We start from the raw sequence: 27,497 nt of genomic DNA, 5'->3' as shown, positions 1-27,497 counted from the left end.
TCCTTTTAAATGTGTGTGGGAGTCAGAGTTATTAGTTTGTTTTTGTTTTATTATGTATTCTGGTGTTCTCATTTTGGATTTTTGTTTGTGAACTGCTTGTGCTTTTCGGACAAATGGCAGCATACAATTATTTATTTAGTAAGTAAGTAAGTAAACAGTTGAGCATAGAATCTGTGAAAGGGCTCATATTCACAAATGGTCTTATAAGTTGTTTGTATGCCAAAGTACACCAAATTCCCATTTCTACCACCACCCCAGTTTACACTGTTTTGATTATACCCATTTAAATCACATGAAGAGATTGAAATGCTGGCACAGAGTTATATATTCCATGAGCATTATAGGTGTGTGGATGGAACCAGTGTAGTGTTATATCTAATTCCCATGCCACGTCACTATTGCAAAAGAGCTAAAATCATTCTGCAGAGATGCTGAAAGACAAGCCTGCAGGGTGAGTTGTCAGGGGTTACATCTAATATCACTGTCTGAGAATTTCCTGCCTTGGTTGTCTGATTTGGAATGAATCACTTACTGTGTACTGTGACTGTAGTCTTTTAGCATGTATTTTTAATTGGTTCCTCTGACTGGTTTCATTAATTAAAAGCCTTAGAAATAGAATGTGTGATGGTTGTGTGTCACTGATAAAAGCTTTTTAAAAATTCTTTCTGAAAGTAATAATATTTATCATATGTTTGTTCCTACAAATCATCAAGCAGTAAGGTAGCCCTCCCTGTCAAACAAGATTTTAATAAGATAATGTTTTTCTTCCCTGTAAAAACACATGCTGCTCTGTTGACTACTTGATTAAAATTTCAAAACTTGGCAGCTATGTTAATCTTGTAATTTGCATATATCATGTGTTCATGCACACACCAATTTTTTTTTCCAAATTCTTGTATGTTTTGTTTCCCCTCATAAACTGCTGCTGCTATTAAGGTTCTGTTGTTCACAGTTGGGTAATATTGTCATTTGGGCCAGCCTAAAAGTCACAAAAATATGGCAGGCTTTTGAATTCTCCAGAACGTGAAAATCCAATTGTCACAGTCAGAAATAAATTAGTTATTACTTAAATGCTCAAAAGATTTCACCATTCATATATCTCAATTACAGGGGAGGTGTTTGACTATCTAGTTGCACATGGAAGAATGAAGGAAAAGGAAGCAAGAGCTAAATTTAGACAGGTATGTATGGACTATTCTGTACTAGACTTTTAAATGTTTTAAGTTAATTGACATTTTCCCCAGTCAGTGATTGCTCTCCCTCCTGGAGGGAGTGTTGATGTTGGGAAATACTAGCAAAATTGGCCCAATCAGCAAATACTTTCACATTCATGCTGAATCCACATTGGATTATCTATCACTACAGGGAAGTAGCTCCTACATTTTTCAGTCTGTGTATGAAAATGAAGCCCTTGACTATTTTATTGTGACACACACACACTTCCTGGGAAGTAAGTTGCATTGAAATCAATAAGGATAAACTCCAAGTAAAGGTGTTAAGATAGAGGTGCTAAACTTTAGTCTCAATCTTGGTTTCGAGGGCAAGCACAAACCATAGTTTGCTGGCTAGTATGTATCAACAGACTATGGTTTGCACAAAAGGAAGCAATTTAATCAGACTGTGTAAGGGTAGGCACATGAAAACGAGGGTAATTCACATAGTGCCAAGCCATGGTTTGGTGTTATGTCTGAAGCCATTGTTTTTTATAACAAGTTTGCAGTGGAATAAAGGGTCATGAATTGGAAACTGCTCAAAGAAAGCAAGTATTGGCTGCAGAACAGCTTGTCCTTGATTTGAGTTCCTCCTGTTTCAAACTGCAAGTCTGCTGTTCCTCTTTTCATCCGCCCCCTGCTCCTATTCTCTGTTGTGATTCTCACTGTTCATCTTGCAAACCAATCTGCTGTGAAAGCGCAGAGGGAAAGTAGCTTAACTTTTGATCTATTACTCAGACAGTTGGAAGCAGAAGAGATACCTGTTACAGTTAGAAATGAACCTTTTCTTAAAGAGATTTGAGATTCTTGTGAGATTGGCTGTCTGGATGTTAACTTACCTGTCTGTGTCATTATGTGTGTTCTGAACCCTGATGTTGAGAACAGGCTTCTGATTTAGTGAAATTTATTGGTGAAATTCACCTTTCATTCTGTTTGTGTCTGGCGGCACTCTTATAATATCTTCAAGTTGCATAGCAGAGTTTTGGCATATGCATGGAAATGGGCAATAATTGAGTGCTGCAGGTAAGCAATAGGGCATGCCATGTTTTGAGTCAACAGTAAGAGCTGGAAAAATCTTAGGGATTTTCATAAGCATCACTTATAAGATGTCTATAACTTGTCGCATACTGTCTGACTGACTGTTAATCTTGTTTACCATACAGAGAAACCATAACAATCTGCTTGAAGGGTAACAGTAGCCTAAGTAAGTAATAGGCTTGCCTTCAATTGTCACTTTGACTCTTATCCTAAATGCACTTTTTTGAATAATTCTTATTGATTTCAGTAAGAGTTACCCACAATTAAGTGTGCTTAGGCTTGGAGCTTTTGGTAATTTTGTTACTCATAATGGGCATTATATTGACTTTATAATTGCTTCCCAATTTTAGCAGCTCCTACCAAAACCTATTATTGCAATACTGTTTGTCTGATATATGTCACTTTATATAATTGAGCCTGTTTTCTATCCAGATAGTATCTGCAGTGCAGTATTGCCACCAAAAGCATATTGTTCACAGAGATCTCAAGGTAAGAAGAGAAACACAAGATTTTGTATTTGAACATTATTAAATATTTTTATACTCTGTTCTGTTCCCAGATTAATACCAATTTTCCTTGTTCTTTACTGGAAAAGTAAAGGATGAATTTCTGTGATGAATTTTGACTACTAGTTGGCATGTGAAGAGTAAAATACCTACCATGTTAGTTACTGCAGGCTAGTATATTATTAAGGCTGAGGGTAATAGTTTGAGAAGTAGAAATGATTTCTGGTAGTAAATAGGCTCTGCTGTAAGTACAGATTTTGCTAGCTCAATTCTCACTTTCAGGTTTGCATGGGTCATGGTGAAAGAGAGAATTATTATTATTATTATTATTAATTAAATTTGTACACTGCCCTTCTTCTGAAGATCACAGGGCAGTTCACAACGTAAAAATGCAAAATAAGAACACAAAATACATAATAAAAACAAAAAACAAATCAATAACCCTCCTGCCAGAAACACATTTAAAATGACATAGAATGACGCAGGACTGCAAGGACCGCCTCTCTCCATATGAACCTACCCAGACCCTGAGATCATCCTCTGAGTCCCTTCTTTGTGTGCCTCCTCCATGAGAGGTCCAGAGAGTGGCAGCACGAGAACAGGCCTTTTCTGCTGTAGCTCCCTGTTTGTGGATTGCTCTCCCCAGGGAGGCTTGCCTGGCAGCTTTGTTACGTATCTTTAGGTGTCAGGCCAGAACATTCCTCTTCTCCCTGGCCTTTGGCTGATTGACTTCTAATGCCCTTTTAAAACGGGTTGTGGAAGGGGGGATTATTGGGTTGTCTTTTTACTTTTTATTTTGATTTTATATTGTGATTTTATGTGGTGAACCACCCTGAGATGAACCCCCATTTCATGGGATTATGTTAGTTGCTTACTTCCCTTGGTTCACAGCTCCATCTTCTTTGGGGCTTGCGCCAGTTCTTGGTGTATCACAAAATCAGTTTATTTGTATATTTGAACCAGTTTGAACCCACTTTTCATTAAAATCAATCCCAAGAACAGGTTGCAAGGAAAACTCATAAACATACCCAATGATACAAATCTAAAAACTAATCAAAATTATCACAGATTGATCAAAATGAGGGAGGACAGGCGCCACTTCCAACCAATTTAACCAAATTCCCAATAGAATAGAATAGAATCGTTTAAAGGCACCCCAAATCCACCAGAACCTGCACTGATTAAATATGTGAGCGTAGCCTCTCATAGCTCCCCTTCCCTTTTTCAAAGGTTGCTTTTCAAAAGTTGCCTTGGCTGTTTCACTGTCTCACTGCCGAATGCCTCCATCGCTTCTGTCTGCCCTACACATTTAGTTTCCTCCCCACTGCCGAACACCTTTGCCATCATGAACAGTAAACCCAGTTTCCACAACTGGAGCAGGTTGAACTGTCTATAACAATTTTGTCTAACTCACTGTCAAATTTCTACTTAAAAAAAGAAAAAGAGCTCTGCTTACTATATTACAATAAACCGGGTTCCTTACTAAAGAGAAGGATCTGTTATAAACAAAACTTTTCTTTTCTTTTTTTGTCTCTTCTGAAAAGCTGGCTGTACTTAATATAAGTGAGCAAATCAGCAAACTCTTTTAAGACACGTGCTAATATGCCTGACTGTATGAATTGGATCTTGAAGGACTTAGACTAGAAGAAACTGTTCGTTTCCGGGGAGGGAAATCTCACGTCTTACTCTGTTCCCCTCCAGGCTGAAAATCTGTTGCTTGATGCAGACATGAACATTAAAATAGCCGATTTTGGTTTTAGCAATGAGTTTACAGTTGGAAATAAACTGGACACATTTTGTGGCAGTCCTCCATATGCTGCTCCGGAACTCTTCCAAGGCAAGAAGTATGATGGACCTGAAGTAGATGTTTGGAGCTTAGGCGTCATTCTTTACACTCTTGTGAGCGGTTCTCTGCCTTTTGATGGGCAGAATCTAAAGGTAAGCACCTAATTTATGCTTAAAGGGTGGGAGGAGGATGGGGAGTTCCTGTACTGTCATTTTTTTTATGGCAATACTTAATACCACACCTGTAATTTCCTATTTGGTGTGTGTTTTGATTAAAGGAACTTAGAGAAAGAGTGCTGAGAGGGAAATACAGGATTCCATTCTACATGTCAACGGACTGTGAAAACCTACTGAAACGTTTCCTGGTGCTAAACCCAACTAAAAGAGGCACTCTTGAGGTAGTATTATCTTCCTCACCATTATAATATTGTTTCTCCCCTCCTGCTTCATTGAAAGGAATTTACACATTTTGAATTTTAAAATTGCTTGTGCATCCAGGTAATTTTGGCCTTGTTGTTGTTTTAAATAAATTATGCGCCACTTTATACAGTAATTTCTAAGCAGTGTACAATTAGGGGTTTGCGAGGGACATAATAGGGATAGTTATGCCTTTTACAGATGACTTATTTACTCTTGGTCCTCTCTAATGGTTTCCCCCGGATGAAAGAATGGTACATTTTGGAATTGCAGGGAAATGGTGCCATTACCTTGTGGAATACTTCATTCCAAGTGCATTAAGCCTCATCTGCGGTGGTCATACAGTGACTTGCTCAAACCCACACACAAAAGCTACCTTGACATTGCCATTGGTCTAAATGGAAGTGTTCGTAGCATCATCCCATTGTATTGTACTGAAGAAGCACGTCATGCTTCAATTGGATAGAAGTCAGGATATTGTAATGACTCATGATCTCTCCTCTTGGGGCAACTCGAGGCTGCTGTGATTGTTATGGAGGTGTGGTGCTCCACCTAGAGGGCGTTCTTCACGTTAAGCAGAACTTGGAAGTCCCACTAGCTCTCTTTCATTAGCAGATCATGAAAAGTACGTCGGTGTCAGTACACACTTTATGAATTGACATTTTGGCTACCAACCACATTCTGGGATTTCTGATGCTGCCTTTTATTACCAAAATTATATATAAAGGTAAAGGGACCCCTGACCATTAGGTCCAGTCGTGACCGACTCGGGGGTTGCGGCGCTCATCTCGCTTTATTGGCCGAGGGAGCCGGCGTACAGCTTCCGGGTCATGTGGCCAGCATGACTAAGCCGCTTCTGGCGAACCAGAGCAGCGCACGGAAATGCCGTTTACCTTCCCGCTGGAGCGGTACCGATTTATCTACTTGCACTTTGACGTGCTTTCGTACTGCTAGGTTGGCAGGAGCTGGGACAGAGCAACGGGAGCTCACCCCGTCGTGGGGATTCGAACCGCCAACCTTCTGATCGGCAAGCCCTAGGCTCTGTAGTTTAACCCACATACATATATTTATATTTGAGAAAATAAATTTTATTCATTAAAAGTATTTATATGCCACGTTTGGGGCCTAGTCCACCCATGGTGACTCACATACAAAGCATCATATCAAGTGTTTGAATAAAAGCCATATCCTTTAAAGCCAGGTTATTAAGATGAAGAACAGTTTAGTATGGGCTGTTGACTGAATAATAGTTAATATTAAGTTAGTAATATTTAGTATTAGGTATAGAAATGCTTTAAACATGTTACTCCTTCTAGTGTGTGTTTTCTCATCTATGGCTTCTTTTGTTAAACATTTTTACATTTTAATTTTTTTGAGCACTCTTCCTAGTCCTGGTCCCAGTAGAGCACTCCCCTCCATCCTCAGATGTCCCCTAGAGTTGTTTTTGACCAGGCTGACAGCAGATAGGACGGCTTACACAGCACTTGTTATTCGCTTAGTTATCCTTTAAAAAAAATAATCATGTTTTTGCATACTGCTCTTCATCAGAAAACAAATCAGTTTTCAAATGAATTTTTAAAAAAGGAAAAAAAGAAATGTGGAATGTTGGCCAGTATTAAACTAAATTCTTGCTCTAATGCAAGAGCACTTCTGTGGCCTCTCCTGCCACCGTACACATGCGTCCTGTGTTGTTCCCAACTCTTCCCTGGGGGGTTGGAGCAACCCCCAGAACAGATTTAGGCATGTGCAGAGGGAGCAGAGAACCTAACGTTGCACAAGGTGAAATCTTTGCATTGATCACTGTAGCACTACATTTGAGTACAAACCCAATAAAAACAAAATGCAGTATATGAAACATCAAAGTCTGTAACACGGGATTCCACTCAATATTCACATGAATTCCACATCTGCTAGCACACCTGTTCCTCAGTCAACCTGCACATACACATCCACTTACACTGTCACCCAGGCACAGCACACAGACTTCACGGGTACCAGTCCTAACAATCTCTCAAGTACATATACAAGAAACCACACTAGGCCACTGACAGCCCAACACTGTGAGGCTAAAACCACACTTAATCCAGGACTCCACCAGCCCCAATAAAACCTCACACTTTTCACCCAAACACTCATCCACAATCAAGCTCTCTCCAGCCACCAGCTCCTACCCGTGAAATAGTCAGATTTAACCTCTCTACCAGCTGTTCAACACAGTTATCCTGAACAGCATCGAACATCACCATACTCCGTGAACACAACCATAAAGTGGGGTTGTTGTCCCCATAGTGTCTCAATATGAGAGAAATTATAGGGGTTTTAACAAACAAACCTTCCCCCCCCCCCCCCTTTGGTAGAGGCAGAGTAAATAAGGGGTGGAAAAGGCAGGTTTCTTTTTCATACAAGGTACTGTATTTTTTGCTTTATAAGACTCACTTTTCCCCCTCCTAAGAAGTAAGGGGAAATGTGTGTGCATCTTATGGAGCGAATGCAGGCTGCACAGCTATCCCAGAAGCCAGAACAGCAAGAGGGATTGCTTCTTTCACTGCGCAGTGATCCCTCTTGCTGTTCTGGCTTCTGAGATTCAGAATATTTTTTTCTTGTTTTCCTCCTCCAAAAACTAGGTGCGTCTTGTGGTCTGGTGCGTCTAATAGAGCGAAAAATATGGTAGTTTATTTGCCTTCACTTAAGCAGCTCAAAAATCTTAAGCTTTGGCCTTGACTACAGACCTTTGTTACTGGTAATACTCATTCAAAACCTATCTTTGCAGCAAATTATGAAGGACAGATGGATCAATGCAGGGCATGAGGATGATGAACTTAAGCCTTTTGTTGAACCAGAGCTAGACATCTCGGACCAGAAGAGAATAGGTAAGCAGAGGATGAAGGATCACCAGCATACATACCTAATAATGACAGATGATGTGGATTGTGGCTCAGCACCTTATTGCTTGCTTAAATGCTCAAATTTAGATCTTGGCTAACGACGTTCCCCATAGCAAGGTGTTAAATTTGTTCCATTATTAAGTAGTAATTTTGTATGACTGCTCAAGCTAGTAAAACATTGTATATTTAAGAAAACTTTCAATTTATTCTAGACATTATGGTTGGAATGGGATATTCTCAAGAAGAAATACAAGAATCTCTTAGTAAAATGAAATACGATGAAATCACTGCTACATACTTGCTACTGGGGAGAAAATCATCAGAGGTGAGTAAAATGCTCAAACCATGGCTGAGAACTGGCTTGTACTCATGATAACCAATTCTCTATCATGTTGGGAATGAGTTAATAGCAAGCACTGAGCCTCACCTTCCCCTTTCTTCGTTCATCACAGATGCAAGGAGGAAGTTAGAAGTAGAAGCTTCTAATCTCCTTGCAGCTGCACTGGAGGATGAGAGGAGCAAGTATCTGAGGCTTATTGTGGCCCACTCCGATCATGGTAAACCATGGTTTATTATGATGTCCACATTTAGCCCACAGACCTAGATGTAAAGGAGAAACCTGGTCTGGCTCTTCAAGCATCTTGATATACATGAGGTAGCTTATTATTGACTCTTGCAGTCATCTTACCTCTCTCGTCAAGCTGCCAGGTGATTGTTTTCCCATTCTTCTATTTAAAGTATTAATAATATTAATTTGACCTAGGATCACTCTTAATGCTTCCGTTCTATTTTAAGACTATTTTAAGACTTGTTCAACCTAGTTGAACAAGAACTTCTCGCCTCTAGGTTTGGCAAGGTTAGGGCAACTCTTGCACCATAAGTGTGGGTCCTCCGAATTTATGGAACTCCCATCAAGCATGTTGCTGGCAAACTGAAGATAATTGCAGTGTCTGTGGAAGGAAATGTTCAGACTTCCAATAATACGTACAGTCTTGGGCCTGGAGTGACTGGGTCCAGATTCAGCAAGCTGCGTTGTCAACTTAGATTAGAGGCAGTGAATATATTTAAAATATTTCTGCTCCATGTTTTAGCATAACTCCAGTGAGGTGCTTTACAGGCTTTCTCAAATTGTATTTACTTCAACTTATTGCTCTTGCATTCTTAGGTTTGAAGAGAGTTGTTGCCACAGGGTAACCACTATAGTAATATTTTAGTTAATGTGACTTGTAGACTTGTGTAAGTGAAGGCAATAAATGACACATGCTCCTTATTGGAGGTATTGCTGTTATGGCCAATTGAAAGTTACACATCATTTAAGTGAGTAGCGTCCATGACTTGCAATATTTTGTTTAGTGGTGACTGGGCTGCAAGACAAAGCACTCTGACAGATGGTTCTTTAGAAGCATCCTTTTATTGATTAAGTTTCAGCCAGTTAGAGAAAAATGCAGTACATCACACTTGATCTTAGCCAAAAGGCTTTCAGGCTAAAGCAGTGCCACATACTTTGCCTTGTTCTTCAGTACAGCGAAAACATGGTGCCCAAGTTCTGAAAACCAACCCTATTTTTTAAACCTTTTTATTTTGTTTCTCTTGGTGAGTTAGCAAACTCTGAAGAATGTCAGATTGACTAGGTATATAGAGAGCTGCTTTCTTCTGAATGAGACCAGTGGTCAACATGCCCCATTGCTGTCAACCCCTAAGTGCAGCATCTCTCCAGGGTGTCAAGGAAAGGAATTTCTTATCCATGCTCTTGAAATTCTTTAATGGGAGCTGCTAGGAGGTTAGCCTGAGACATCTGAGATGCACACAGTTCTCATCGGTGCTGCTAAGATGCTCCCCCCTATGCTTCATGGGCAGGGAATGTTCAGTTGCCTCCTGTTACGAGAAGTTTTAAAAGAATCTGTTTGCTCATGCCTTTAGCTCTTCCCTCCCGTGTGTTGACTAATTTCCTCAGCTCATTCATCTTCCCATTCAAATCCACAAAGCAGGTAACTTTTGGTTGTGCTTAGCCAACACACCCTGTAGGAGTGTTGGATTTCAAGCTCCCTTTATAAATCCCTTTGTTATGTTTGGGGCCACAGAACTAATAATGCAAACTTTTCCCCTGTCTGCTTCTGTTCAGTTGGATGCCAGCGACTCAAGTTCCAGCAGCAACCTTTCGCTTGCAAAAGTCAGGCCAAGTAGTGATCTCAACAACAGTACTGGACAATCTCCCCATCACAAAGTGCAGAGAAGTATATCTTCCAGCCAGAAGCAGCGACGGTACAGTGACCATGGTGAGCGGCCTTCTCATTATTTGGGAACTCTTGCTGCAGAAAGACGATTGCAAACTACCTTTTGAGAGAGTCTCTCTAAAACAGCCTTTCCCAAGCTTGGATGACCCATGATTGGGGAAAACTTCTCAAAAAGCTAAAGAAAAGATTGTGTTGAGGATGAAGAGTTCAGCATATGCTGAACCATGGGAAGTTTTAATTTGGTATTGAGAGACCAATTCTATGCCCCAATCTTATTTCAGATCTTGGTAATGCTTTGAGATAACCAGTTTCAAACATTCTCACCGTGTAAATTCTAAAGTGAGACAAAGGGTAGCCAGTTAGATACTTGGTGTGGTCCTGTTCTACTGTGATAAGTATTTTGGCTAGTGCATGTTAGTTATGCCACCGCCACTTGATCAAATACTCATGGCAAATTGAAAGGACACTTGTTACAGAGAGTGATGGTTCTTTCAGAAGTTAAGCTATCAGTCCTCTCCCAGTTGCCCATGTCATCTCTAGTTTCACTTCAGAGAGCTTTCCCCTGCCAGTAATCACTATCAAAGAAAATGTCTACATTGTATTTACAGAGATATTTCATAGAACTATGAAGAGATGCTAGACATATATTTCAAATATCTAGGAGCTATCTTTAGATACTTCAGCAACTTCATATGTGGGACTTATTCAGATGTATTTGTATGGGATTTGACCCACCCAGAAATACTTAAACCCTTTCTCCCCTCACCATTCCACAAATTGAAGAGCCCTAAAGACCTCCTAGCATCTTTTTGAGTGTCCTGGTAAAAGGGAGACCCTATTACTTCTCATAGGTTTGGTTTCTGTTGGTGACTCTGACTAAGAAACTTGTTTGGCAGGCAATAATTTCTTCCAGAAGAGACAAGTTCATTGTTTTGTTCTGCCATGTAGATCAGTTTCATTGAGACCTTTAACTAGGTGGTTTCAGTATGGGTTTTTTTATTTTATTTTACATAGAAGGCTCCCTCACCTTGATAGGAGCCTATCATTAATAAGTTACTTTTAGCCAGCTGCAGCAGGTTTTTCTGGAATGCTTCACTTTATATTATACATTGGTGGCAAAGATGACACCCAAAATTTGTGGTAATCTACAAACCTACCTAGGGGATATTTTGTAACTCTTCCAAACAAAAAATCAGAATGTGGAGTGTCACAAATAAACTTGTTAAATTACTCCTAAGTATGTAGTGTTAAAATATTCATTTTAGACTTTTCATTTCCCCCACATTGCTCAGTGCTTTCTGGCAAAAATATTTATATCACACAACTACAGGTTTGGCTGGCTCATGGGTTGCTTTTCCTTATCAGTTTAATCACGTGTGCTTGCTTTGCCAGTACACCCCCTGGCATTCATAGTTGTTCTAGAGAAGACTTAATTAAGTATCTTGTGAAATTTCTTAGAAAAAGCACAAAAGCCCCTTCTTTCTATCCTACTGTGTTTGTGTGTGTTTGTCTTTGTTTTCTTTTTGACACTATTAGGTCAGCCTGTATTTAAAAGAACTTGGGGGACTGGGTGTTCAACAGTATTTCTTTGAATTTCCTCTCTCCTGAGCGGCTGTCATCTCTTCAACAAAGTCTACTAGTTATGCAGAGCAGCAACACACAGGCGTTTGCCTTGTGTGACCTAGTAAAAGCAACCTTCTACTGAGCTGAATGCACCGCAAAGTTTAACTGCAACCTGAAAAGGGGCAGATTATTCTCATGGAGTCTGGCTTGAAGTAGGCAAGCAAAAGTTTAAAGTTTCAGCTTTTTATGTTAGTGCAAAGATAAAGGCTAGCAACATGGACCCGGGTGGCGCTGTGGTCTAAACCACAGAGCCTAGGGCTTGCCGATCGGAAGGTCGGCGGTTCAAATCCCCGTGACGGGGTGAGCTCCCATTCCTCAATCCCAGCTCCTGCCAACCTAGCAGTTCCCAGCGGGAAGGTAAACAGTGTTTCCGCGCACTGTTCTGGTTTTGCCAGAAGCAGCTTAGTCATGCTGGCCACATGACCCGGAAAAACTGTCTGTGGACAAACATCGGCTCCCTCGGCCAGTAAAGCGAGATGAGCGCCGCAACCCCAGAGTTGTTCGTGACTGGACTTAAGTCCTTTACCTTTTTTAAAGGCTAGCAAAGAGAACCAGAACTAAAACAGCCATCAAATGTACTAAAACATCATACACAGAGACTCAAAATCAAATCTTAAAAATCCTGGGAGAACAAAAAAAATCTTAACTTGGCACCAGAAGGACAACAATGTTGGTGACACATGAACTTCTCAAGAAAGAGCATTGCATACCTACAGGGATTTCTCTCTTGTAGACACCCTCTGAACTTCAGGTGGAGGGGACCACATGATGAAGAGCCTCCATGGATCACCTTTGGGTATGGATAGGTACATCCAAGAGGAGGTGTTCCATTTGCTATAAGCCATATAGAACTTTATACTCAATACCAGCATCTTGAATTGGACCTGGAAGCTAACTTAAAGCCAGTGCAGGTCAGAACAGACCAATGAGATGTGTTCATAACAACTGCTTTCCATTTAAAACTTGCTGCCTTACTTTACACCACCTGAAATTTCTGGACTTCCAGCCCTGTGTTCAGCTCACTACAGCAATCCAAACGCCTATCATGGATCATTGCAGCTAGGTTATCCAACGCCAGATAAGTTGGTAAAAGACACTCTGAGCCCTCAAGGCCACTTGAGCCTCTAATGAAAAATGATGGATTCAAGGGCGCCAAAAGCTACATGCCAGATCACTCAGAGGGAATATGACCTTTACTATACCTTGAATCTCATGCAACTGGACTGCAGAACTTCCTACTAATAGTGTCTCCGGCCATATTCAGGCATTCTTCTGAAAACATGAGAATTCCTCCTCGCAGGAGGGTTTCTATGTGTAATCAGTCAAACATACTTTAAAACCCTCTTCAGACTTTGCACTACTTGTGCAAAGGCCTGAAGAGCAGCCCACATTCTCTTTACTCTTTATACTGTCAACGTTGTATAAAACCGTATCTGTTAAACGCTTTTGATCATCACCACTGAGCTTCTTCATTGTTCTTTTTCATGGGTGGATCAAGGACACATACTGTTACTACTTTGCCTTAAGATATCTTGGTATCAAAATGTCTAATCCATTCTCTGTGTGTTTTTCAGCTGGTCCATCTGTTCCTCCAGTAGTGGCATATCCAAAAAGAAGTCAAACCAGCACTACAGACAGTGACCTCAAAGAAGAAGGTATCCAGTCTCGGAAATCCAGCAGCAGCACTGCTGGAGGAAGAGGAGTTGCTCCTGCCAGCCCTATGCTTGGGAATGCCAGCAATCCAAATAAGGCTGATATTCCTGAGCGTAAGAGAAGCTCTGCTGCACCCAATGTAAGTCATGGGATTTAAAAAAACCAAAACCATAAAGAGCTTGTTTGCATGCACATCTTTCTCTTAGTTATCTCTTAGGCTTAATGTATCAGAAGTAGTTTATGGCATAGCTAATTTACAAGGTGTCCAACCATCAACTGTTCATTGAACATTTTGGAAGCACTGCACAGTGGGCTTTTCAAAGTGCCTTTTGGCCTAGCCCCACCTGCCTCGCACCTTGATATCAGGTGTGGGACGAGTGGATGTACCTTGCCTGAAATGGCCTCATGCTTGAAATGGAGAGGTCTGGCAGATCAGATATTTTGCCCTCAGAATTGTATCTTGGGAGAGACTGGAATCAAGCTTCTAGCTTGCACACTCCCTTACCTTCCGACCTCACTGTGGAGGGAAGTGAGCAATGTAATGGGAGGTCTCTCATTCAGATAGTTGTGGTCGCCCATTTCTCCCTGCAGTGGCGAGAGTTTGTGAACCATTCTGATTCCTGGTCTTTCTATGTCCCTCGGAAAGGTCCAGGGCAGGAAGTAACATCCAGAGAAGCACAGTATGTTCCCCCAAAGGCTCCTGAGGACAGCCTTACATGTGGGATGAGTCTTCCCTCTTACTGGATAGGCAGGGTCACATGCTCAAAGATCCTTGCTTGGGGGAGGAGCCATCCTCCGATCTCCAGTTTAGCCATGCCTTCCGTTTGGAAAGAAGAGTCCTGGATACTCAGCGCACACACATGTTCCTTTGTTGTCTTTTTCTGTGTGTTTTCTGTGTTTTTTACCTTATTTTCCTTGCTTGGATTTATCGTTCAGATCTCAGCAGAAGCATCTGGAAAGTAACACCCAGAGAAGCACAGTATGTTTCTCTGAGTCTTTTCTGACTCAACCAGTCAAATCTATAAAGATATATGACAGCAAAAGTATTTTTCTTCCCTTTGAATCTGGCATAGTTTTGTGGATTGTAAATTCTGCGAGATGTCTGGGATCTTGATAAATTTAGTCAGGGGAAGTTGTTTAACAAGCCTTTGCTTGTGCCATATTGCAGGCAGTGGAAGACCCTATCATGCCTGAATTCCCCCCTCCCCCGGTCTAAAACAAATAAATTACATTCTACCACCATATGCCCCATACCAGTTTTTATCTAGTTGCATTTTATATGTGTGTGTGTGTGCGCACATACACGTGTGCCCACTACTATAGTTAATGGTGTACATCCGTTATATTTCCCTTTTCTGTTGTAGTACTAAATCTTCAAAGAACATGCACAGGATAATTGAGCATGTCCCATCTGTTTTTCTTTACACTTTTAATTAGCCGGCTTTTTATCAAGGTGTTTTGCCTAGCCCTAGGACTTAGACAGAGACAACAGCTTTTGCAAGATTTCCCTCGCCAGTGAACGCTAGACTCTGTGACCTCCTTTCTTCTTGCAGTATTCCTTGAAACTTAGAGTGGGGGGAGGGGGGATGGTAATGGAATTGCCTGTTGCGTTACTTGTCCTTATTGGGATTTACCCCACTCTACATTCACTGCACTATTCAGGAGGGAGAGAGATCAACCCTTTCAAGCTCTCCCTGTTCCCTCTAAAGCCTTTCTCCTGATCATATGCTTTGTCTGTTTTCACTGCTTCTTAACACTTTTTAAAAACCATTCTGTTATCCACTAGCTCTTCTGTCATTCCTGGAAAATTGACCACCGGCTTGGGCATATCTCCACACTCTTTCTCTGTAAAGACAGAGGCAAAGTAATTATTTAACTTTCTTTGTGCTCCTGCCCCCAAACAAAATGTCATTTTTGAGTGGGCTTGTGGTTCTCTTCCTCTGTGCGTATGTGTACATATTTGAAAACGTTTTGTCCAACTCTTCTGCTGTATATCCTTTCTATTCTTTGTTTTAACTGTGTTTTCCTTCCAGCCTTGCTTTTTTGTGTTAAGTTTTTGTTTTTGTTCCCAGTGAACCTAATAATAATATTTAAGAGTTGTGCCTCAGCGTCTGTTAGCCTCTGAATTGTATTCTTATTTGGCACATAGTTTAGTTGAAAAATCTTTTATTTCGGAAGAACCATAAGATGTATATAAATAATTTGCATTTCCTTGAGTTCCAGTTTCCACATGAGTCGAGAGCTTATTCTAGTAAAAAACTGAATTTGAACTGACCCTGTTCAAATTCGTAATAATATGTAGCAGCTGAAATATGAACACTGGAACATCTTACATTCACAAGTAGCTGTAAGATAACTTGGAGCCTAAGCATAATCAAATAAACCTGCTTTATTCTAATAAGATCCTGGGTGACCCTTTCTTTTCTTTCTGGAAATGGACAAATGTGTTCTTTCTTTTTTAGAACAACACTGCGCCTGGGGCCATGACGCGGCGAAATACATATGTTTGTAGCGAAAGAACAACCGCAGACAGACATTCAGTCATTCAAAATGGCAAAGAGAGCAGGTAAGGGTATTTTAGGGGGAAAGCTTTCCATACTACAAAAGTCAGTTTTTCTCTTTATGGTACTTTTCAACAGACCTTCATCCTGCAGGAAAGCAGAGAGGCGCAAAGATAATAAAAGCAAGGCAGCTACATAAATGTTAACCTCCGTTGAATTTTTTCCCGGGTACCATTTAACACTGGGAGCATGTATGCAACTGTTTTTCTTCTGCAAATAGTAAGCATGAACAAAAGCTTAAACAGATGCGGTGAACCTTTGGCCCCTGAGATGTTTCTGAACTACAGTGCCCATCAGCTAGAGCATGCACCAGATAAGCTCACTACTTGACCTTAGAATTACCTTGATAAATCCTAACTTGACGTCCCTGAAAATAAAATGCAAAATGCATGATCCAGCCAATGCGAAGCACTTTAAATTCAGCAGATGTCAATAGAGATTTACACCGCAACCCTATTCATGTCTATTCAGAAGTAGGTCCCATTGAGCTGAATGGAACTTATTCCTGGGTAAGATTATATTTGACTGGATTATGCTGATGATTGATTGTGAAGTCTGCAGAATCTACATGTAATGTTGGTATGCTTGCTTCTGTTCAAAGCTCCCACTCAAGTTTTCTTTTAGCGTTGAGGCTTTTCCTGAAGCAGAAGGAAAGGAGGACAGCACCAAATATATATAATTTTAGTTTTCAGCACTTGTCCATGCTGAGAGATTTCTCTCCTGGCTTACAAGTCCTAAAGTAGGGTAGAGATCTAGATTCAGTATCTATGAAAGCAAAAATTACTTCTATGGAAACGAGTCAAAGCATGGAAGATGCTGGAAGAAAATGGCACGTTTTATTTCTGAAAGTACTCAGGTGTGTATTTCAGCTGCATCCACTATTGCGAGAGGCAGTAATTCATTATTTGTCTCCCAAGTAAGGAATGCTTTTGTCTTCTAGAAGAGCAACATACAATATGTCATGTGTATTGTCTGCAACATGTGTGCATTGCTGCAATAAAACAGGGGAATTAAGACTAAGGGGTGGGTTTTTTTTGCCTCCAAAGAAGAAACACATGGGATATGTTCCACATTGCAGTAATTTTTTAAAGACTAATTTATTTAATAGCTATTTTGGGGGTTTTTTGCATTGAACCCAAAGAAACATCTGTGTGTATTGTGCGTGTGTGAATGCACACACACACACACACACACACACACACACACACGCTATGTGCTGCATTCTTAAATCCATGTTTCTTTGGCATCTCACACCCCACAATAAATTTGCAGTTTAAACCATATTCACCTGCAAATCTGGTAAATACTCACAGTACTGCTGCCTTGGAAACAAAGGGTTGTATCCAGTGGAGTCATCCCATTCACACAAAGATACCCATTTGCGCAACAGAAATTCCCCCTCCCTGCACGACCCTTTCAGATCTGATCTAAAGGGTTGGGGGGGAGCCTGAAAACACTTTGGGGGGGGATTGGTTTCCACTGCACAAACAGACGTCCTTGCGCAAATAGGGCAACTTTGTCAGAAACAGCACAAATGCATTTCTGATTAGTCTCTGATTGCAGGCAGCCTCTCGGTTTTCTCAGCTTGGGATTCACTGCTTTTCCCCCACCAAGCATTTTTTTTTTTAAGGCTGAGTTGTTGCTCTGCAGTGCAGTAAGACACCAGCATGACATGAAGAAACATTATAGGAAATAAATTAGCTCATTCTTGTGGATGACTAAATTGCCTGTCGTCTCCCACCAGGGCCTGTAATCCACTGGAGAATATGCAGCTCAGACAAAGGAGGCGGTGGCAGAAAAGAAGCAAGAAGGGCAGTTCACTATGACAGCACAGTGAGAAGTAGATTTTAAGATTCCTGGAAAGGCCTGTAGTTTCACCCACACACGTGGAGGATTTTGTGTGTGCGTGTTTAACGGCACAACTGCTTTGAGTGTCAGTTGTGAATGTTGATATAAAATCCAGTGTGCAGAGTAGTTCAAGGTAAACTACTTACATTGTGGCAAAGGTCCTGCAGGGTAATAATTTGTGCAGGACCTGTGTAGTCACATAAGACCCTTGGAATTTGATATTTTACTTTACTAGTTCCGAATCGTGCGGCTTCGAACCTCTCAAAAGAATGATATCTGCCCTGTAATTTTTCACATTGGGGAAAAAAAGTGGATGAAATACAACTGATTGTTTTTGAACTGGCTTTGGCAGGTCACTAGATAGTTCAATAACGGAGGTTATTTGGAGGAGAAAAGCCTGGTATATTTTTGTCTCTGAGGCTGTGCAAAGTAGGTCGTCTTTTCAAATTGTACACACTTGTCATTGATTGTGTATGCCAGAGACAGAATGTTTTATTCCAGTGAATAAGGATAGGAAGACTGGCACGATTGGAAGAGCCTGCCTTTTAGACTCGCTCTTGTCTCTGGCCACCCACAACCTTTTTGTTTCTGTAGTTCTTGGCTACCTAGAACACCTGGTGGCACTTGCTACAGTTTACATGAAGAACGATGCATATTGCTAAGGCATAAAAAACTTAGACGAGTCCTGCTGGATTAGACCAAAGGCTTATCTGGTCCAGCATTCTTTTTCGGCACCCAGATGCCCAAGGGAAGCCTATAAGTGGAGTAAAAACGCAATAGCACTGCCCTACTCATGATTCCCAGGAATGGGTATTCAGAAACATAGTACCTTTGACACTGGAGGTAATATAACCATCATGACAGTAAGAGCTGTTTGACAGTGGAACAGACTCCCTCAGGAGGTAGTGGACTCTCCTTCCTTGGAGGTTTTTAAGCAGAGGTTGGACGGCCATCCATCATGGATGCTTTAGCTGAGATTCCTGCATTGCAGGGGGTAGGACCAGATGACCCCTAGGAAGCCTTCCAACTGTACAATTCTGTGATTCTCTGACTCTATTACTACTACCCATCAGTAGTCTTTTTCTGCATGAATTTGTCCAATCCCCAAGTTGGTTGCCATCTTTCAGTAGTGAATTCCATAATTTAACTGCGCCTAAGAAGAGTCTAGTGGGACGCGGGTGGCGCTGTGGGTTAAACCAAAGAGCCTAGGACTTGCCGATCAGAAGGTCGGCGGTTCAAATCCCCGCGACGGGGTGAGCTCCCGTTGCTTGGTCCCTGCTCCTGCCAACCTAGCAGCTCGAAAGCACGTCAAAGTGCAAGTAGATAAATAAGTACCGCTCCGGCAGGAAGGTAAATGGTGTTTCCGTGTGCTGCTCTGGTTCGCCAGAAGCAGCTTAGTCATGCTGGCCACATGACCCGGAAGCTGTACACCAGCTCCCTTGGCCAGTAAAGCAAGATGAGCACCACAATCCCAGAGTCAGCCATGACTGGACCTAATGGTCAGGGGTCCCTTTACCTTTAAGAAGAGTCTATCCTGCTAATTAATCACTGTAACAGGCAGTAGCTAATTTAGAACATTAACTATGAACTGGAAGTTCTTGGGTGGAATCTTAGCCATCCATGAACCTGGCAGGAAGTCCCATGCCATCCGTCCTCCTCCGCAGTTCTACACTTGTAATATGGCCCTGGATTAACATGCCTTAGTCAGGATGTATTTTGTCCTCTGCTGTTAAGGATCATAAACAACTCCTTTCTGTGACAAGCTAATTAAAGAAGAATTGAGCTTTCATATCTTTTTGAAGACCATGTGCTATTTCGGGTAGCAATGGGGTGCCCCCCCCCCCACTATCTCAAGCCCTGCCATCTGAATTCCAACCTCCCTTCAGGTGCAGGGTAGGAGGAAGGGAGCAAGAGCATTGCAGAATATGGGACTGAAGTGAGCAGTGCTTGATTGATTGTGAGTAACGCAAGAAGTGAGGGATATGTGTGCAGTTATAAAATACATAACTTGTGGGGTGTGAAGATTTGGCCGGAAGCACTTGGTCTAGTACCTTTTTCCCCAAGCGGGGGACTCATAAACAGCATTTTCAGTCTTGTTGTAGTCTCCTTTGTCTTACACCGTCAGGAGAAGACGGCGTAGAGACTACAGTTGCATGTATCAGTAAGCCATCGTTTAGCAGTGTGTGTATTAAGGAACAAAGTGAATGCTAACCACAGTTCCAGTTCTGTTACTTGAACATAGCCGGAAAAGCTTCCAATCCACTCCTTGTTCTAAATGGTTTAGTTTCAGCATTGCATGCAAATGTGGTCAATGAGTTCCCTTTTGACTGGAAAAAATATAGCAGATTGCATAATTTTTAATTGGCATAGGATAAGTATTTGCTTAGGTTTCACTACTGCAGTAGTGAAATGGCCTTATTGTTGCTGTTGTTGTTAATAATTTATACCCCACCTTTTCTCTGTTTACTCAAGGCTGCTGACAGATTAAAAACAAGAACTGCTAAAAACATAAAAAAGCAATAACGAAAAACAGTTAAACATTGGTAAAACTAAAACTATATACATATATGAAACCTGTTTAAAACATGCAAATAATTACAGTAAGAACAGTACGGGACCAGCCATTTGCATTGTTGTTGTTGTTGTTGTTGTTTAGTCGTTTAGTCGTGTCCGACTCTTCGTGACCCCATGGACCAGAGCACGCCAGGCACTTCTGTCTTCCACTGTCTCCCGCAGTTTGGTCAGACTCATGTTTGTAGCTTCGAGAACACTGTCCAACCATCTCATCCTCTGTCGTCCCCTTCTCCTTGTGCCCTCAATCTTTCCCAACATCAGGGTCTTTTCCAGGGAGTCTTCTCTTCTCATGAGGTGGCCAAAGTATTGGAGCCTCAGCTTCACGATCTGTCCTTCCAGTGAGCACTCAGGGCTGATTTCCTTCAGAATGGAGAGGTTTGATCTTCTTGCAGTCCATGGGACTCTCAAGAGTCTCCTCCAGCACCATAATTCAAAAGCATCAATTTTTCGGCGATCAGCCTTCTTGATGGTCCAGCTCTCACTTCCATACATCACTACTGGGAAAACCATGGCTTTAACTATACGGACCTTTGTTGGCAAGGTGATGTCTCTGCTTTTTAAGATGCTGTCTAGGTTTGCCATCGCCTTTCTCCCAAGGAGCAGGCGTCTTTTAATTTTGTGACTGCTGTCACCATCTGCAGTGATCATTGAGCCCAAGAAAGTAAAATCTCTCACTGCCTCCATTTCTTCCCCTTCTATTTGCCAGGAGGTGATGGGCCCAGTGGCCATGATCTTCGTTTTTTTGATGTTGAGCTTCAGACCATATTTTGCGCTCTCCTCTTTCACCTTCATTAAAAGATTCTTTAATTCCTCCTCACTTTCTGCCATCAAGGTTGTGTCATCTGCATATCTGAGGTTGTTGATATTTCTTCCGGCAATCTTAATTCCGGCTTGGGATTCATCCAGCCCAGCCTTTCGCATGATGAATTCTGCATATAAGTTAAATAAGCAGTAAGACAATATACAGCCTTGCCGTACTCCTTTCCCAATTTTGAACCAATCAGTTGTTCCATATTCAGTTCTAACTGTAGCTTCTTGTCCCACATAGAGATTTCTCAGGAGACAGATGAGGTGATCAGGCACTCCCATTTCTTTAAGAACTTGCCATAGTTTGCTGTGGTCGACACAGTCAAAGGCTTTTGCATAGTCAATGAAGCAAAAGTAGATGTCTTTCTGGAACTCTCTAGCTTTCTCCATAATCCAGCGCATGTTTGCAATTTGGTCTCTGGTTCCTCTGCCTCTTCTAAATCCAGCTTGCACTTCTGGGAGTTCTCGGTCCACTTAGAGAAGGAAAGAGGCTAATAGTTCAGAGGTAGAGCACATGTTCGCATGCACAAGATCCCGGATTGAAGCCCTTCCATCTCTAGTTAAAGGTTTTGGGTAGTAGGGCTAGGCATGAGTTCTGCTTGAGACCTTAGAGAGATTCTTGACATTCTGAGTAGACAGTACTAAACTGGATGCACGAACAGCCTGCCCCTCAATAGAAAGCAGCTTCGTATGTTTGTGACCAGCAAGGAAATGTTTCCCTAACCCGTTGTGGACGTGATTGTGCATATGAGCATTCAGTCTAAATTGGAAGATGTTTGTGGGAGAAAAGGTGTTCGCTTTTGAGTTTGCATCTTTGTCATTGGTCCATCATGCTATTCTTTCTGCCTCTGCCTGAACCCAACCCCCCCCTCGCAGCCTGGCTGAAATGTTCGCTTGTGCAGCTAGCCCTGATACAGTTTATACTACATCCTCCACCAGTGTTCGGCTGCGATACCAGAAGTCGATGTCCATGTCTGCTTCTGTGCATGCGAAGATGATGTTACCTCCAGTAAACAATGGTGCAGATAACTTCAGGTCTATGTAAGAAATGCTGGCATTGTTGTGAAACTAACTGGCACCCATTGTTGCTTAACTCTGCGCTAAGGAAATTCTAGTTCTAGATAGTGCTAGAAATTGATGCTACCTAGAAGGTGTGTTCTCTCCCTGCCCTCCCTTTATCTTTTGGTGGTCAAGGTTGTTTGTGCTGTGATCCCTTAATGAACATCTTGAGTGTTCTTTACTGCTGTCCAAATTCCTTCAGATAATGTAATATATGTTGTGATTTTGTATAGCTTCGGAAAATATTAGAATTAATATTTTCGATTAGAGTGATATTCTGGAAATCTATTCTCAGATTATCAACATAGAAAATGCTCAGTTCCTTTCTTGCAGTAGGGGTTTTCTTTTTGCCCGGCAAACCCAGGTTTTTAGATCTCCTGTTTGCTTCTAGAGTGTTTGTGAGTTTTTTGTTTTTTTTAATGAATCATTTATGTGCTGCAGTAATGCTACCTCTAGATTGTATTCTATAAACTTTTCTCTTAACCGTATTCTAGAGGTACCTAATGCTCCTTGTAAACATGTACAGGCAACTCTTCATTTACTTGTGATCTATTTGTGTGCAAGACCCACCCCAGGGTCTCCTCACTCTTTGGGCTCCAGGGGGCTTCTCTGTGTGAGCTGGAGGGGCAGTGGGACTGTCTCAGCTGACTCTTGGGAAGCATTGTTGCTGCTGTGCTACCCCGCACTTCAGCTGTTAGGCAGTGAAGCTGAGCAGCTCAACAAAGTCCTGCTGTCCCTCTGGCTCATGAGTAGACCTCTTCAGGCTCTGAGGTGGGTCTCCTCGCAAGCCATTAGGACTCTCCAGGGTGCTCCCCATTTTATGCGATTTTGCATATGCATACAGGAGTCTGGCCCAGAACAAAAATGGGGAGTCACCTGTACTGTGTTAGCCTTGTAGAGATTTGAGTTTCTGTGGTGGAATTTTTAACATAACCTGTGATCTTGTTCCAGCGCTATTCCTGATCAGAGAACTCCAGTTGCTTCAACTCACAGCATTAGCAGCGCAACAACACCTGACCGTATCCGTTTCCCAAGAGGAACTGCCAGTCGCAGCACTTTCCATGGCCAGCTCAGAGAACGGCGCACTGCCACTTACAATGGGCCCCCTGCATCACCCAGCCTGTCTCATGAAGCAACCCCACTTTCGCAGACACGAAGCAGGGGCTCCACTAACCTGTTCAGTAAATTGACTTCAAAGCTGACGAGGAGGTATGTATTTTTTTTAAAAAAAACAAAAACATAATTTTAGCAGAAATTTGCTTGGCACAGTTATTCTCCATATCCAAGAACTTAATCTAACCATGCACTGCAGTTCAGCTTTTACAAGTTTAATATTCACCTTCCAAGTAGTGGGAGTTTCAAGTGACATACATAGAACTTAGCTTTTAGTATTTGCCTTTTCTTTTATCAAACCTATATACACACTTCTCCAAAAAGCAATGTGGTTGCTCTGGTGCTGCAGAGAGGATTATGGTTTGCATCGGTAATCTACAAGACTGTTTACTTAAATTGTGAGGGGCGGGAAAGCTAGCTTAAATCAGCCCGTCTTTAGAAGGCTAGACATGTCAAGAATAGTAGCCTGCAGTAATGATGAACAATGTAATTGGCTAATAACTGAAGTTTTCCCTTGGGAAATCTAATCAACAGAAGCTCACTTCAGCCCTTTGCAAGAAGTGAAATTTTCTTTCTCGCCCACTTGCTAGTATAAGCTAGCTGAACTTTTCAGGAATCCTGACACTTTGAAAGCTTAGCTACTCTGTAGCTTCACATACTGTTGGTTAACCGCTGAAGTATACCCAGGAGAATGATTAGTCAGTATTCCATAGGAAAAAACCCTAAAACCCTAGCTTTAGACACCTCAGGATTTAGTGATGCAAAGCTTCCTAAAGAAAACAGAAGCAGATGGATAGCCTAGGTACTGGTGTGCAGGGTTGCGACTGCTAGTCCCAAAACAGGAAACTGAGAAATGTAAAATATAGTTCCAAACTTAATCAGATTTGTATTTTGCAAGTAAGCTTTCACTTGCTTAAGAGTTACAACTTTGCTCTTTCCAGGACATGCTCCGGAAGCAGGAATGGCCTCATAGACATCTGTCTGTGCTCAGAACAGTGTTCTTAACATGGGTCTCTTAGATGCAGTTTCCTATAACAGATTTATGCATACCACTAATTAACTGAAGGGTGCAGAAAGCCTTGTGGTTGATCCAGAAGCTGCAGCTGGTGCAGAACCTAGCAGCTAGGTTGCTTGTGAGTGCAAACTACGGTCAGCACGTAACACCTTGCTTGTGGGATTCGCACTGGCTGCCAGTTTGCTACCAGGCCAAGTTCATGGTGTTGGTACCCACATATAAGCCCCTGTACAGCTTGGGACCCAGTTATTGGAGTGACAGCGTTAAATACCCAGTAGATCACTGCAGTCTGCAGGAGAGTCTTTCCTGCAAGTTCCGAAGATCTCAGAAGCCCACTCTGCAGTAACTTGGAGCAGGGCTTTTTGCGTGCCAGCCCCTCTCCTGTTCAATAACATTCCTGTCGAAATACGACAGGCACCCACTATCCGGAAAGAGTGGAAGGCATTTTCATTCCAGTAGGCTTTACCAGTAGGATAAATTGATCTTTTACAATGGTGTGTCCACTTGTTAAAGAGTTTTAGTCTTGTTTTAAATATATATATATATTTCTATTTTTCAACTGTTTTTAATTATGTATAAATCCCATTGGGGCAGTGGTTTAGAAGGGGTTAAGAAATTTATTATAGTAATAGTAGTAATAATAGTTTGGTTTCAGAGGACATCGTTTTTATGTAGAGAACCCCAGTCCTCAGCATCTCTAGCTAAAAGGGGTCTCAAATAGCAGGACTGGGAAAGAGATTGAATGGAGAACTTCTCCAGGCTCTCAGGCCAGATGATGTGACAATGTCGAATAATTTTTGTGTGTGCTTTGTTGTGACACAGCGCTCATTCAGGAAAAAGAGATAAACACTGAGCTGTCTTTCTGTAAGCCACTGTTGTTGGACCACTGAGACATATATTTTGCTCAGCCTATTTTAGTTAATGTTGTTTTACCATTTAATACAGACATATATATTTCATCCTTGTCCACGCTTCACAGATCTTGCAGCCTTTGCAGGTCTGGTGTCTGTGTGTCATCTGTCATGCATTTTTTTGCGAGGGGCGGGGTTTGATGAACTCTTAAGGCTCACTACCCAGCTTCACAGACTTTCCACAACATTCAGAGACTTCACTTTGGAAGCAACTTAGCTGTTTCAACTTAACATGATTTTTGCAAGGGACTTCAAGTGTTACAGTGCCTTGCCTAGTTTGTCATTATTTCCTTTTGCACTTAAGACACGTAAGCGATAATTGGCGCTGTAATTATTTGCTTTTCACACCTTGAATAAGCTGTTTCGTTGCATCAGCAGTTCGCAGTATTTGTGTCCTTTCACAATGTGATTATAGACTGAAGTTTTCAAACGTCCATTCTAGTTCCACTGGAAATTTTGTTGTCACTAATAGTTCTGTTTTAGGGCCTTCTGGCTGCTGTAGAAATTAAGCATTTTCCTTGTCTGTGAGCACAAGGTCTTGCAGTCCTATTTTTCCTGTGTGCATTAATTGGAAAGGGTTATGAAGTCACATTCAGCCTAAGCTCTGAGTCCTGTTCCTAGAAGATACTCTACTTCTATTCTGGGTTTTGTTTTGTTTCTTGGTAACCCCAAGGGCTTTAAAAGTCACCCTTTGCGCACAATGCTAAACAATGGTTTAGTGTAACTTGCTGGACAGTAGAGATTTGCTGCAAGCCTCAGGCTTGGGTACTCCATTTCCTCCTATGCAGCTGGGAAAAAGGAACTTAGTCAGAATTTAATTTAACTTCCCATGAAACCTAGTTTGCTGCACTAGTCAGTTTCTTTTTAAAAACTAAAAGCCAACTTAAAGCCATAGGTTATGAAGTAGGTTTGCTTAACTACAGTTTGCTTTAAACCATTACCACTAGTTCGTACATAACAATATCAAGTTTTATGGAAAGCAAAGCTAAACTTTACTGAAGTTCTCCCCACTGTCCAGGAGGGGAAGAGGAGAGCATGCATGCCCAACAGAACTGTTACTTACTCGTGAACATACAGTGGAACCTCGAGTTATGGACGGGATCCGTTCTGGAGGCCCATCCATAACACGAAACGGATGCAAGCCGAAGTGCTGCGTCTGCACATGCGCACGGTGAAACCCGGAAGTAACCTGTTCCTGTACTTCCGGGTTGCCGCAGGACACAACACGAAAATACATAACCTGAAGCGGACGCGACATGAGGTATGACTGTAGTACTAAACCATGTATCTACTGTACATAGACAACTGTAATATAATTTGCCTTTACTTGGCTATCAAATTCAGAAAGCAGAAATGATGTGAAGGATTTATCTTATGTGCAGGGGAGTGACTGAGGAAGAAAGTGTTGAATTCTCCTTAACACTGAAGATCCATCCATCCATTCCAATAACCATCATGTATTTCCAGAGTGAATTTGAAACTGTTTCCGTATTTCATTGAGTTAGTCTTATGTGTCTCGCTTGTTGAATGGATTTTCAAATTTCATACCAACACATTTTAATTATTATTTTGGCTTAATTTCTTTTAGAAACATGTCATTCAGGTTTATCAAAAGGTAGGATTTTACTTCTATTTTCAGAACCAGCTCTCGCAATTAACATTGAATTTGGCTTTCTAGCCTTGGTTTTTCTTTAAAACAAATTGAAACAAAACTAAACTTTCCGCTGAGAACTAAATACTCTTCACATACCCAAGATAAGTAAAGAAATTCATTAACCAATGAATAATCCCTATGGATCTCTGGCACCTGAATAATAATGAAATGCAAAGCATGTCTTATGCGCTCTACTTACTTTGATAGTACCAAAAAATAATTTTGTTCTTTATACTAATACACTTAGCATGCTTATGGTTGAAAAATGATATGTTCAGTAATATTGATTAAAAGTGTAATACAAAGGTAAGTAATTCTCTACTTGCTTTATCAATCGTAATTTCAGCTTAAGAGCCATTTTAGTTTATTTGCCACTCACTGGTGATAATATATTTGGAACCTAGTCCTGGGTTTTTACTTTTTTAAAAATACAAATAATACCCTGAAGATCTATTGAGACATAGTCAGAACTATAAACACCTCTCTTGTTAGCAACATGCTTGGTTGAGTTTGCATTCATGGTTCTGGAATGGAGATACGCTTCTCAGCTGTTTGATGAAAAGAGCATTGTTAGGCAGCACTGGAGGTAAGGATCTCCACTGT

The 27,497-nt window shown here is 41.4% G+C and overlaps 1 protein-coding gene across 8 annotated transcripts in view; it reads left to right on the top strand.

Moving 5' to 3' along the window:
- The window catches only part of MARK3 (microtubule affinity regulating kinase 3), a 69,221-nt gene that overhangs the window by 34,256 nt on the left and 7,468 nt on the right, over positions 1-27,497 (top strand). For 4 of the 8 annotated variants that reach the window (XM_081024108.1, XM_081024105.1, XM_081024111.1 and 1 more), the window contains 11 exons: positions 1,111-1,181; positions 2,682-2,738; positions 4,457-4,693; positions 4,819-4,938; positions 7,728-7,827; positions 8,055-8,167; positions 9,965-10,118; positions 13,274-13,491; positions 15,815-15,918; positions 23,153-23,410; positions 26,829-26,855. In XM_081024108.1, coding sequence (XP_080880234.1) covers positions 1,111-1,181; positions 2,682-2,738; positions 4,457-4,693; positions 4,819-4,938; positions 7,728-7,827; positions 8,055-8,167; positions 9,965-10,118; positions 13,274-13,491; positions 15,815-15,918; positions 23,153-23,410; positions 26,829-26,855 — 1,459 coding nt within the window. The remainder of the gene's footprint in view (positions 1-1,110; positions 1,182-2,681; positions 2,739-4,456; positions 4,694-4,818; positions 4,939-7,727; positions 7,828-8,054; positions 8,168-9,964; positions 10,119-13,273; positions 13,492-15,814; positions 15,919-23,152; positions 23,411-26,828; positions 26,856-27,497) is intronic. The other 4 variants (XM_081024110.1, XM_081024106.1, XM_081024112.1 and 1 more) reach the window with 1 other exon arrangement.

The sequence above is a fragment of the Podarcis pityusensis genome (assembly GCF_964106645.2).
Source record: "Podarcis pityusensis genome assembly, chromosome: 1".
NCBI classification, from domain to species: Eukaryota; Metazoa; Chordata; class Lepidosauria; order Squamata; family Lacertidae; genus Podarcis; species Podarcis pityusensis.
Note: the sequence above shows the minus strand (reverse complement) of the source record. Positions and strands in the feature narration are given on the sequence as shown.